Raw genomic sequence first — 13,328 nt, 5'->3', positions numbered from 1 at the left:
TTTTTTTTTTTTTTTTTTTTTTTTTTTTTTTTTTTTTTTGTGCCTTTAGGAAGGGACTATCCAGAGGTTCTACAAATCAATATCATTCAGGAAAAAGTGGAGAATCTCTTCCAGCAATTTTTGAGAGAAATGTGCAAGAAGCCATCAATAACTACAGTTGGTATGCAATAACTTCTGAATAAGTACTTCATTAATGGGTTCTTGGCTTATAGTCCCTTCAAGAATAATATTAATTTTCAGCAGTGGAACTTTATTCCTGATTTGTGCTACAGGCCTGCATGTTGTTAGAGCACAGTAAGGGTACAAATTAAACTTGGGAAGGAAATCAGTCTTGGCAGTTAAATGCAGATGATACTAACTAGCTTTTCAAGTCAGTTAACTGTCAGGGAATTTCATTCCAGCTGATATTGGTTAGCCTTTGCTAGGCCTGTATGTCTGATTGCATCCCAGGAGTGGAGGTAGCTGATAGAGACATGCTTGAGATTTCTGGGAAGTTGTAATCCCAGAGCTCAAATTTTAAAGTGTACCAGGAATAACAGAAGGAAAGCCTCTGGGTACAGACCCATAACCTGATGCTGACTGAAACATTTGCAGAGGCTTTATGTTCAGTTGTACAGAATCTCCTTGTGATAGCTTCTAATAGAGCTAAAGAAGATTTATGTTATCCTTAATGTGCAGTTTTTTATGTGCCCATTAATTACACTGGAGCACAGACAAAATAGTTGTTAGAGGTGGAAATGTACTTACATATATGTGTTGGAATATCTATCCATGTTCTAGGGTGCCATTATGGTTACAATGGTATACAAAACCAAATAAATACAGTGGAAGGAATTGCCTTTGAGGCAGGAAATGGTACCAATAGGACCATGTACCCAAAGCACTCTACTTTAAAACGTGCATTTAAAATTCCTCACAGTGTCTTTAGTTTCATGTCCTGAAAATCGTGCATCCAACAGGCAAACATATTGCTGTCCATTTAAATGATCAGTTAAATTACTTTTAAAATGTTTTTATAGAAAACCATCATATTCCTCATTTTAACTGTTTTCTTTTCACAGTGAAATGCTTTCATCAGTTTCATCTAGTGGACATGCAACACTCACAGACCTGAATAATTCTTGGTCTGGGATAAAAAGCTGTACAACTGGGTTGTCTACTGAAAGAAGTTCTGTTTACTCTTGGAGGGACGATGTATGTCACAAAATCTTTTACAGTACACTTTATCCAAGTATTCTGGAAAAGAGTAATTTTTACGGAAAATGGATGTGTCTTATAGAAGAAGAGTTAATTTCTTCCATCAGCAATAGCCTATTGATTAAAGATATTAATTGAATATTTTAAAACAGTGTTGTTTGCAAGTTGATCATCAGCTGATATGTTTTGTTTTGTTTTTAAAGAAAAGAATAAATAATGGAATTGAGGTATAGGTAGTCTTAAGGTTTTGAGTCCAATCTGTTTTCAAATACTGGATATTTTTTCAAGTACTGTTTTCAAGTACTGGATAACATAGGTGATGGTTTGAATTTGACTATTTTCAATTTTTTGAGTCATTAAGTACATTCATGTGTATGCATGCAGACATCCCACTCTAAATAAATATTTAGCTCTTGCCTAAGCTCAGTGGGGTTGCAGGTAGTACAGGGATAAGTAAAGCCCATTAGTGAGCCTGACCAAAGGGGCAACCATGGTGGCAGCATTTTGAATAAACGAAAAACACAGCAGTCACCACCACTTTCATTTTAAAAAGCTATTCATTTATGGTGATGGTGTCTCTTACCTTCTACATCATCTCCTCACTTTTAGGGTACTGCCCCCATCTGCCACTTCCAGCCCTACTGGAGGCAGCCTAATGTGACATTATCTGGCCAAGAATTATTTTCCCATCTCTTCAGTGTGATCCCTGAAGCAGTTGGGGAACTCAGGTGGAAGTGAACAGATGTGCTTTGGACCCTGATTATTTCCATTTCAGTATATCAAAGTATATAATGAATGTAGCACATAGTGCATGAATACGGTGCCAGAATTCTTCAGCAATGTGCTTGTACCTACCTCTCTGGCCAGAGTCTGATCCTTTTCTTTTTTCACATGCTTCTGAACTCATCCAATTCTAGTTGTGCTGAGCTCAGTGAAAGGGTACGTAAGGCAGTTCCTCACACTCAGAGGTGTTTCCCAACCACATGTTATCTCTTTGCTGTTTTACCCAGAAGGGAAAAGCTCCACTTGAAGAAGCAGGATGCTTTGGTGTCTTGTGTCCCAGAGGTGCATGCTGTATTAAAAAGGGAGACAGGAGCTGTGACACCTTGTAATTGAAGTTTTCTTTTGGCTGCTCTCAGGCAGCTCTGTTACCCATTGACTTCATAAGAAATGCAGGTTTCTAGATCACTGCTGCAGCACCTTGATCAAGCCAACTGCCTCTCTTTTTGCACTGCAGCATATTAATTTTGTCCAAAGTAGGTAGTGTAGAGATCATTTTGAGATTCTCAGCCAAGTATCAGTTGTCCCATTCTTAAAAATGTTCTTTTAAATGTAAATGTTTATTTAAATGTTTACCAACAACTATTAATTTTATGATATGTAGGAATTTGACGAAGCCAACACACAGAGAGTGCATCAGCTATTCTGGGATATTGATGAAATGCTGTTTGAAGGAAAAGTGACCTCCCAAACTCAGAGCCTGCAGGCAGAATGCGCAGACTGGGTTGAGCGATCTCTTCATCTAAGGTAAGGAAATTTCTTGCTGGTACCTGTTTTAACTGGTTATTGTTCTGAGTTGCAGTGTGGACTTGAGCTGTGCCACTGTTGTGTGATAAGTCTTAGTAGTGCACTAGCAACTAATGCTCTTTATGGATTGATATGGTGATGGCAGGCCAAGATATTTTATCAGGATTAATCAGGATCACCATTTTCATGTATTTTTCTAATTAAAGAATGTGTCTTGTAATAAAACCACTTGTTTTTACTGCAAGTAAAAGCATGCTGTCAAATCCCGAGAAATTTAGTGTTAATTCTGTTAGTTATTTACTTTTAGAAAAAACAAAAATGAAAGCAACCACATGCTTCACCACATGCACTGCACAGCCATCTCACTATGGCAGTTTTCACAAGCATTAAGACACATTTCACCTTTTATAGGGATGTAAAAATTGATAGAACATTTATAAAATGGAGACAGGCTTTGTACTGTGCAATTCATTCAAAGCATTGTCATTTCACAATTTTTAGGATGTTTTAACAAGATGAAATGTTGAACAAGATGACCTGTATGTATGATTTTATGATTCAAATCTGATGCTGGTGGTACTGAGTTCAAGAGTTTGAAAGTAAACTGAATTAATCTGGGAGCTCTGTGTTGTTTTGACCACAGGGATGTAGTATATCCTGTGCTCTTAATAGATTTTATTTGTCCGCTGCATTCATTTGAAAATATTTCTGATGTATTTTGTTTAATATTTATACATTTATAGTGATCTACCAAGTTTGACTTAACTTGATCTTAAAAATTGTATGCTAGAAACTCCTCTGCAATTACTTGCATTTTAATATTTTCACTCAAATGGATTTTTCCCTAAGGTCTCTCTCTCTCACTTTTTTTTTCTTCAGGGTTCTGGGAAAGCAGATCCTGTCACCGAAGAATGAAGGTTTTCAGCACTTTGAAAGCAGAAATGATAGCTCTGTGGATACTAAGTGTTTACCTGGTCTTCATGAATGTACTAGTAACATAAAAGAGTATGTTCATGTTTTTAAGTTTTCTATTTTTTCAGAAATCTAAAATAATACTTTTACTAAAAATTTTCAGTGTAATTAAATATATGCTTCTTTCTGCTTCTTTCTTTGAGTATTTAATTCTCATTTTATTGGTAATTTTTCAGACTCTGCATTTCCGGCTCTAAGCTGGTTCCTAAAGTATCTCCAGTACAGAAATCAATAAGTTCAAATTCCATTACGATTTATGGCACTGAGTTATCCACGTATTCATTCCTGGAAGAAGAAATCTATGATGCTGATGGAAAAATGGAAGAATATCTCGCCTTTGACATCAAGGAGCTGTAAATAACAGATATACACATATGTTGTTTTTTTTGTTTTGTTTTGTTTCTTTTTTGTGTTTGTTTGTTTTTTAAAGAATATAATGAAAAATTCTCACTGAGCCCAGCCACGGTTCATAAACTGGATTTCTCTTCTTAAAATACAGTTTGTTTATTCAGTAGCACAGTGATCAGTGCACTCAGTGGCATGTGGAGGACTAGGTTATCATTCTGGTGGTTCCAAACTCACATATCTCATGTCAGAGAAATGTCTCATAACCACTAATTGCTTTGAGGCATTTTTTTGCATGGAGATCCAAAAAAATGTCTATTCAATTTTGAGACACGCTGTAGAATGAAGAAATCTGCTTTCTTCATGTGAATGTCTTGACCACCAGACTGTTTAGGGTCATCACACTGGATGTGCTTCCAATGCCTGCCCTAATTAATCTTAAATCCTTGTGCATTGTAGAACAGCTTTGCAAGAGGTGCACAGTACAGCCTGCAATTAGAACATTCTCTTGAGTAATGAGTCGTAAAAGTATCTTCTTGAATATGCAAGCCAGTTTTCCAGTAGACTGGTTGAATGCTCCAGCAACTAGGTTGCTGGGCAGAAGACCATAACATGCTATTTTCTAAAAGACCTCTGTGGAGGGCAGACTTTAGTAGAATTAGTAGGACAAAAAGTTTATCTTTTGTGTTCAAGCTTGATGCACTTGCAGAAAAAGATATGCTTCTGAAAAGCTGAGGAGCCAGTGAGATCCAGATAGACCATTTAGTCCTGTTTTGAAAAAGCATATGCGTACATGCTTTTTTGGAAAGGTTTTGGGATTAGATGTCCTTCTAGAATTTAAGAATCACTTTGTTTTACTGCATAAGCAAATTGATTGGAAGAGGGATCTCAGTGAAGGTGTGTTTCCCTTCTTTGTGTCTCTTGTTTCTTGTCTCTCTTGTGATTCAATTCTGAAATACATGGGCTGCTTGGAAAGTAGTGCCTCCCATTTCATTATGTTGGTACACAATGTCAGAAGTGGATATTGTTGGTATGGCAGTAGAGGTTGCACCTTCCCACCAGTATTCCATTACATGTTGTTGCTGTGTGATGAATGGCAGCAGAGGTGCAGTCTGACACAATGATGCCTGGCATGAAAGTGCACGTGAAGCAAAGGTGTGCCACTGAGTTCTTCTGTGTAGAAACAACTGCACCCATTTACATTTATCAATGCTGCTGAATGTTGATGGAGATCAAAGAGTGGATGTGAGCACAGTGAGGCTCTGAGTGAGTGATGCATTGCAGCAGTGACAACAATGCTTCACCTCCAGTGGTGCAGATTTTTATAAGCATGGCATACAGGATCTTGTTCATCTCCAGTGAAAATGCATAGTTAATGGTGATGGCTACGTTGAAAAATATCCTTCTGTAGCTGTGAATTTGCTCTACCAAATAATATAGTTGTTCTCTTTTTATCTGCTGTAGTTTTCTTGGAGGCATTACTTTCAGAGCAACCTATGTATATTTACGCTGTTTAACTTAAACATTGGACATAAAGTTGTTTCTTTGATCACTAGTGGATTGTTGCAGATGTATACAGATACACAGGACTTGATGAAAAAGACATGTTATGTTTTATTAGTGATGATGAGTGTTTGGAGCAAAAGAAAATACATCTTGCTGAGAAGAGGAGTAAGAATGGCATTCCTCCTGTTTCTCCAATGGCTTGTATCAGGGATGCTGTGGCTTCTGAAATATTTGATCATTTATGGAGTAATGTAATTGGAATATTGGAGAAACTGATTAAAAAACATTTGGAGACGAATGTCACAGGTATTTGATATTTTTTAGATACTAAGTTCATAACATCTAACTTGGATAATTATTTTTCCCCTGTAAGTGAAACTTGAGAAATATGTATATTTGTAGTGCAGCATTGTTATATATGTAATGTCTTACCAGAAACCACCCTGCAAATGCACCTAAAATGATTTCCTACTAATTTGTAGCAAGTTTTGCTTTAGAAGTGTAAAAAGGTCAGAATATTGACTAGAAGAATTCTGTTACTGGAGATGATGTGCTTTTGTTTTTAAATCACTGCTACAAATTGATGCTGTTAGCGGGGGATTGCTGGCATATTGTGAATCTGGGAATTTGAGTTTCTAATAGAAGCAAGATGTTGATTTATACTCAAAACAAAAAGAAGTTGGTTGATTCTGTCAGAAAATGATAGGTTCAAGACTTCTGCATTTTTTCTCCTTAAAAAAGATAATATTTGGGAATTTTAAAATAATATTCCAGGAATGTTTAGCAGTATTTTCTTAAACAAGCAAACAGGAAAATAAATAAATAAATAAAATAAAAAATAAAAAAAGCATAAACAAATAGGAAATTCTTTCAGAAAAACAACCTTTAGTTATTTTTAGTAGATTTTTCCTGGAAACTAAAAACTGTATCAAAGTATTTCCTGTGAAGTTGAATATTGCTTAAAATCTCAGAAAATGCTGCTAAAACACAAAATGCATTTTATTCCCTCTATTTTTATTTTTTCTCTATTGTGCAGAGAGTGCCAAGCAGGCAGAGAAGCTGAAAGCTGTTACAGGTAAACTGCCAGCTGTTCGTGTTACAGCAGATGTTGGCAGCGTCCTCCTTTCCAGAGGCTCTGAAGCACGAAGTGTGTCTTTTGGATCTCATTTAGCCTCATCACAGGTAAAGATAACCTCAGGCAACCTTTGTTTTTAAAAGATCAAACAAACAAACAAGAAAAAAACAAACTGAAAACCAACCCAGCCTAATTCAATAAAGTAAGTACTGGCATTTAAAATGGTTGAATGTCCTCACTCCCTCATCACCTATTTGGTTGTTCCTAAGGGCAGCATTATCACTAAAGTATTGCTGAGGCTGATTTAAGAATAAAAAGAATAACAAACTCAACAGACCACAGATTTTTTAGAAATTGGATTTTATGAAAGCCTGTATTCCCTCCCTAGAAAATAATTCTGCTTTTATCACAGCCAGAATTGGTAGAATTTAGATAATCAAATCAGCCTCTTCCCTGGTCTGCAGGGATGTGGAACTGCAACTCACTTCAAGTGCTTTACACAAAATCCTGTGACTTTCAGGCTCATTTCTTTTCACCTCTGCTGCCTCTTTCACATGGGGGCTTTGCAGTACACTTCGGTGCTGGCAGTAGGGCTTGCCTGTCTTTCTGTCTTTCCAGAAGCTTGTGTTTGTATTCATAAAATGCCCTTTTTTTTTTTTTGGTCCTGCTTAGTGCCTTTTCCCTCTGTCTGTTGGCTCCTGCTTTGCACATCCTGGTTCTCTTCTTTCTAGCCTCTATTTCTTTCTTTCTTTTTTCTCTCTTTTTTTCCCTCATCTGTGTATTCAGTGCAAGCAACTTCATTCTATCCCATTTGATCTTTCTCCAGCGTTGGTTAAGGTAGCAAGATAGGAAACACAGAAGAGATAGCACAGCAGTCTGAGTTCTCCCCATTGGCATCCTTGGCTCTATAGCAGTCCCAGCAGCAAAAAGAAGTAAAGTGCTCACATAAGTGATCTTCAGGCTCTGCAATCCTGAGTTGGACTGTGCTGATGGAAAGTTAGATAATTTAATTCCTGTTAAAACTGAACCTTATGTTGCAAATACAAAATTCAGTTCAGTAACATCTCAACTTTCTGATATTTTTCTAAAATAATAAAAGTAATGTATTTGCTCCATTTGCTACTTCTGTTGAACAGTCTAAACAGAAGCCTCTCTAAGCAAACAAATAGAATATCTTTTAAATATGGGCTTTTTAAGGTCTTCTCTCTTTCTCTCTCTCTCCCTTTCTTTACCACTCTCTCTCTCTCTCTTTCACACTCTCTCTCTCTCTATATATATATGTATATAATAGAAAGAAAGGCTAATGTGCAGTTGTTGCTGTTACTAGGTTCATCATTTCTCCAGCAGCTTCTGTAGTGACTTGAATGGAGTGATGACAATTCAGGCAAAACCACTCCAACAGAGGCACTTTGCTGCAGTACAAAAAATACAGTAAGTATTGATAGGAAACTTTCTAAAATTCTATAAATCAAATAATGTTAAAGATATTTTACAGCTATGAAGAGACAGACATCCTTGTTTGCATCACCAATGTGACTGAATGTTCTGATACTCTGTTAACAGCTCTTTTTTTTTTTTCCTTAGCTTTTATGGTGTTTTCTTTTTTTTTTTCCCCCCCTCAATCTCATTTTCATTTCTTTTTTCCCAGGAATGAACAAGAAGACAAACCACATAGCATTAGCTCCAGTGCTCCAAATTCAGTGCACACTAGTCTGGGGAGAATAGCTGATAGCCATGTTCTCTCATCATCTCGGGTACTGCTGGCATCTGCTAGGAAGCTACCAAGCCATCGTAGGTTACCTTCTCTCACTTCTGATCAACTCTCCTCAAAAGCTCCTAATATGTACAATGATGAAATCCTTAGGGGGACTAAATTGTGAGTTTTTTCATTTTATTTTCTGCTTTCCTCAGAACTTTACTGAACTTTCACCAGTGAAGGATTTTGGAAAATACTTGAGAACTAATCAAAGATTTATTATCTAAAATTCAGAGATAAAAATGCAGCAAGCAGAACAGTGATTTTTGAGGAGGGGCATTTCTTTGATTTTTGTTTTTGTTACATCAAGTGCTGTTACTTTCTGTGGCTGAACTCTATTAAGAAATGTACTGCTTAATAATTTCACATTACTTCAGTGAAAAAGTCTTGAAAATGAATTTTCCTAAAAGACAATCTCTTAAAATTCTGTAGGGTTGCCAACTTGGATCATTTATCTTCTGGTTCTGCACATACAGCCCGAAACAAATTACCACCAATAAACTCGGAGGCTGTTAAACAGTATCCTTTGGTTGTACCTCAGTTGCAACAGAGCTCTGTAAGTTGTTTATTTTTGTACTGGTAAAGAACAGCTAGCTGTTTGAAAATAAGTAAATTGCTTGTCATCACTGGTTGGAACGGCGGGGGGGAGGGGGGAGAAGGAAGAGACAAAAGCAGCCAACTGACCAGATTTGTATTTCTATGAATATGAATTTAAATAGCTCTTTTCAGTGTCTTGGTCTGTTTGTGTGTGTATAAGAAATAGAAAATGATATTGACTGGGATTAACATTTATCAGGTTGATTCTGGCCTGTTTTTGAACAATAGAAAAAGTAATAAGCAACAAGAATGGAAGCAAATTGACGTATTATTCTTTCTCTTCAGAATACAGTTTTGAATTTAGACACAAGTCATTTTTTCTAATATAGGCCTTCTAGGAATTATAAAGTAGTATAGATGAGTACAGATTCAAATCTATTTGAAAAGCATGAGTAGGTTTAAATGACCTGAATTCAGCACTTGTGGTTAGTGGGAAAGTATTTTCCCTTTCTTCATCTTTTGTGCCTTTTTTAACAGCAATGTACAAATTACATTAACCAATTCAGTTGCTGTGTTCTCCCAATTTTCTTTTTGACTTTTCTCAGCATCGAGGACAACATGCTCATAGCAGAGTCTCAAGTGCAGTACCTGGCAGTACAGAGCAACAGCCAGTCAGAGAACGAACTGTTACTGATCGGTTTTCAAGGCCCAGTACAACTCATACGTTCAGGGTATGTCATGCTGTAAACACTCATTCATGCCTATTGTTGGTGTATAGAAGGTCTTATTTGCTGGATCTCTTCTGGTTTCTTGTGTACGTGGATTTCTGCTACTTCTAGAGAGCAGGATGCTCACAGTCTTTTTGAGGATACGGATGTTTGAAAAGCAGAAGTAATGTATGAGGAAGGAATTTCCTCAAGTCTAATGCAGCAACCAGATTTTTTGAGGAAATCTGCATGGCAGAGTATAGGTTTTAGTACTGTTTGTAGCATTGCAGGTTGTTAGTACTGACTGTGCTGAACTAGAACATAACAAGCAGATCATCATCAAGTAAGAATATCATACTATCTAGTATTTCTTTTGTTTTTGCAGACAGACAGATCTCAGAAAAGATCACAAACTCCCATGGATTTTTCTAATCACAGAGGAACAAGTCAAGGATTTTTAATAGGTAAGCAAAGTAAGAATGGCATGAAAGGTGGAAGGCTAGCAAAAGCTACTAACCCATTCTGCAATGCAGAAATGAAGCGCTCAAGGAGAGCCATCTCAGCATGAAAGAATAGGTGTGCTTGGCAGTATCTGCTGGGCCTCATTTTGAAGTTTACTCACACTGCTTGTTCAGAGATGGTCCCAAAAGGATCTTTTTGTTCTTAGAATTTGAAAGAAACATATTTCCCACTCCTCCAATTCTTTAGTAGAGATTTCAGTGTATTTACAGTTACGGCAAGATTATGTGGTGTGCAGACTAATTATCTGATTATAATAATTATCTGATTGTAGTCATAATTTATACAAGAGATACTGTGAGAATAGAGACAGGTTAGCAAGTATTGATCTGAGTGGGCTGGTGGCAGTGGCTCACACATAACACATAAATGTCTTGCTGTTTCTACTGCTATTAATGAACATATTATATTTTCTAGGCTCACAACATTACTACAAATCCTTTCATAGAAATCCTCTAACTTCACGGAGGAGGTTTCAGATCACTTCTTAACGAAATCTAGAAAGAAAGAGAAGCCCTCTGCAGTGAATGGAAGACTAAAGCACTCCATTTGCCAGATAGTATCTTGTTTGACAATGAGCACATGCAGTATGCTGGTTACTGATGAACCTTGTGATCCTCCAGAATATCTGTATTACCTTGTTTTGAAGTTGCCTAAATCAGATGTTAGATTAAAAAATAGTGCAATATAGAATGAATGCACTCTTTGCAGAGTTGAGATGCTGCTATACTTTCTTCTCAGGCAATCCTCCTCTTTCTATCTTTCCTTATGGAGTTGTTATTCTACCTGTAGAAGTACATAAGTTATGTTTATGCTGTGAAGTCCTGTTCCAACTTTTTCTTTTTTTTTTCTCAGTGTTAAAAATGTTCTGGTCTACGCAGACATCAGTTCTATATAGAACTTATAAACAGGAGTTAGCTGCATCTCCTATTCAACTCCTGTTCCAACATTTCTGCGTTTTTATTGTCTGCTTATTGCAGTTGCTCTCTTGTAAATATTTTCTGACCTAATTTTTCTTCTTCCTTTAATTCTTTTGATATGAAATTGTTTCACTGCTTCTTAAGCTGTTCTATGCATCATTTGCTGTAGAACTGCTGGGACAAACTGTGGTTATAGGAAACAATGTTCTGTCAGGCCAAACGTATTTGTAGATCCTGAATAATTGAACCTGCTTGCTGATGTGTGAGTAAGACAGTTTACCCCTTCTTGAGATTTCTTATAAAATATTGGCTGTTACGGTACAAATTAGACCTGTTTTTGGTATGCTATCAAAATGGGAAGAAGAAACTGGGGTTATTTTCTGCCCAAAGATCGCAGTCCTTTCCATGTCCCAGGCTATTAATACTGTGTGAATGCAGTCAGTGATTCCTCCATCCATCATAGCCAGAAATTTAAGTAGATGTAGTGGAAAAGCTGTTGAAAACAAGGAAGAGAAAAATTTAGTTATTTGTCTGAATAATAATTAATAATAGCATCAGGTTCTTGTACTTGGAAACTAATGCCAGTTCTCATAACTTCTTTTTTTATGAATATTTGGAGCTTGGTAATCCAAGACAAAGAGCTTGTAATGTATATATTTTATATCTGCACTGTTAATAAGATTACTGTTTGTATAAATGGTCATCAAATGCTGCATTCTTTTGAGTAAATGAAAGCGTTTTTAAGTTACGCTCCTGGTATAGTGTTTCCTTCTTTGGTTATGCTATTTATTCACTGTTGGTATTTTGAAATAGTATCTTACAAAGCAGAAGGCTTTTTCTTTGGTATTGCATGTCAATTTAATTCAGTTTGTTCAAAAATCTCAGGTCACAATTCCAAGTGAGCTCAAAATTCAGACTTAAGTATTCTAAGTATTAAGTATTCAAAAGCTTGCTTCTGATGCTGTTCTTGTGAGATCTCTCTCCTGTACTATGTAAATGTGCACAAGGCTGTACGGAAAAGATGGTAAAATATATCTCTTACCATCACACGGCACTCTGTGGTAACCCTGATGTTAGGTTGTGGAATAAGTGAAAAAAGAAGTTGTGTGCTTGTTTAGTTCTATAATGACAGAAGTGGAAACTACCTCATTGGAGAGATCTGGCACTTTGTAAAAGAGGGAAGATTGCTGTCACTTGTGGACCTTTGGAAATAGGCACTGGAGAGGAGAGCAGAAAAACATCTGCTTCAGAAGGTTACTATCAAAGATAAGATCCTGTGAATTACTGGAGGCACGATGGAGGCTATTAATGTGGCACAGGAGAGGGAACATGGAACAAGTGACTGTCAACTGATAATTACAGTGCTTTCTGTCAGATTTTGGGCTTCCGACAGAATCATGAATTGTCCTGCCCTGGTAGTCAGTGCACTGGATAACGCTTTCCACAGTTCCTTTCTTTTTATTTTTTATTTTGGAGGAGGTTGGGAAGGGGAAATGGTTGAAGTAATGAGTTTCACTTCTCATACTAGCAGCACACCTAAGTATTTACTTAGCACACCTCTGCACCAAGCTTTGGGCTCTGAAGCCCAGGTAGCATAAAGCTGATTGTGAAGTCATTCTGTTGATGGAGGATGCCTGAGCTTTTCAACATTGACAGTGTCTTTTCAGATGGAGACATACTATGATATCATTTTTGTTCAGGTGAGGGCTGTTGCCTGCTCTAAAAGTAATGCCTCCTATGTTATTAAGTTGTCCCACAAGATGAAACTTCCTACTAATATCATGTTACATTTTGTTGCCATGTGTCAGATGGCAGCAGAGGGACATTCTTACAAACTGACATCTGACATGGAAGTGCATTTGAAGCAATGATCTGAAACTGAATTCCTCCATGTGGAAAATATGGCACCCTTTAACATGCACTTTTGCTTGCTAAATGTTTATGGAGACCAACCAGTGGATGTGAGCACAGTGTGATGGTGGTTGGAGCATTTCAGCAGTGATGGTACGCACAGTGTGTCAACTCTGCTGATGCAGATTTTTATGAGCACAGCATGCAGGCTCTTGTTCACTGCTGGTGAAAATGCATAGCTAATGGCGGCGACTATGTTGGAAAACATTGTTTTGTAGCTGAGAATTTGTTCTATCAAGTACTGTTATTTTTCTCTTTGTGTCTGGAGAAGTTTCCATAGAAATAAATAGGAGGCATTACTTTTGGAGCAAGCTATGTACAAAATTACTTGTTTTCCCTATGCCTTTCTACACATT

The 13,328-nt window shown here is 37.0% G+C and overlaps 1 protein-coding gene across 2 annotated transcripts in view; it reads left to right on the top strand.

Moving 5' to 3' along the window:
- Window positions 1-11,809, top strand: part of FAM149A (family with sequence similarity 149 member A) — a 25,363-nt gene extending 13,554 nt beyond the window's left edge. For both annotated transcript variants that reach the window (XM_042811838.1, XM_042811839.1), the window contains exons 2-14: window positions 50-160; window positions 1,062-1,194; window positions 2,582-2,724; window positions 3,604-3,729; window positions 3,873-4,049; window positions 5,663-5,853; window positions 6,584-6,729; window positions 7,950-8,053; window positions 8,271-8,498; window positions 8,811-8,934; window positions 9,521-9,646; window positions 10,008-10,086; window positions 10,559-11,809. In XM_042811838.1, coding sequence (XP_042667772.1) covers window positions 50-160; window positions 1,062-1,194; window positions 2,582-2,724; window positions 3,604-3,729; window positions 3,873-4,049; window positions 5,663-5,853; window positions 6,584-6,729; window positions 7,950-8,053; window positions 8,271-8,498; window positions 8,811-8,934; window positions 9,521-9,646; window positions 10,008-10,086; window positions 10,559-10,632 — 1,762 coding nt within the window. In that variant the 3' untranslated portion in view covers window positions 10,633-11,809. The remainder of the gene's footprint in view (window positions 1-49; window positions 161-1,061; window positions 1,195-2,581; window positions 2,725-3,603; window positions 3,730-3,872; window positions 4,050-5,662; window positions 5,854-6,583; window positions 6,730-7,949; window positions 8,054-8,270; window positions 8,499-8,810; window positions 8,935-9,520; window positions 9,647-10,007; window positions 10,087-10,558) is intronic.
- The last annotated feature ends 1,519 nt before the right edge of the window (window positions 11,810-13,328 follow it).

This window comes from Centrocercus urophasianus, unplaced genomic scaffold (genome assembly GCF_019232065.1).
Source record: "Centrocercus urophasianus isolate 14NV4802_14NV808 unplaced genomic scaffold, USGS_Curo_1.0 seq_13, whole genome shotgun sequence".
NCBI classification, from domain to species: domain Eukaryota; kingdom Metazoa; phylum Chordata; class Aves; order Galliformes; family Phasianidae; genus Centrocercus; species Centrocercus urophasianus.
This window is presented reverse-complemented; position numbering and strand designations above follow the sequence as displayed.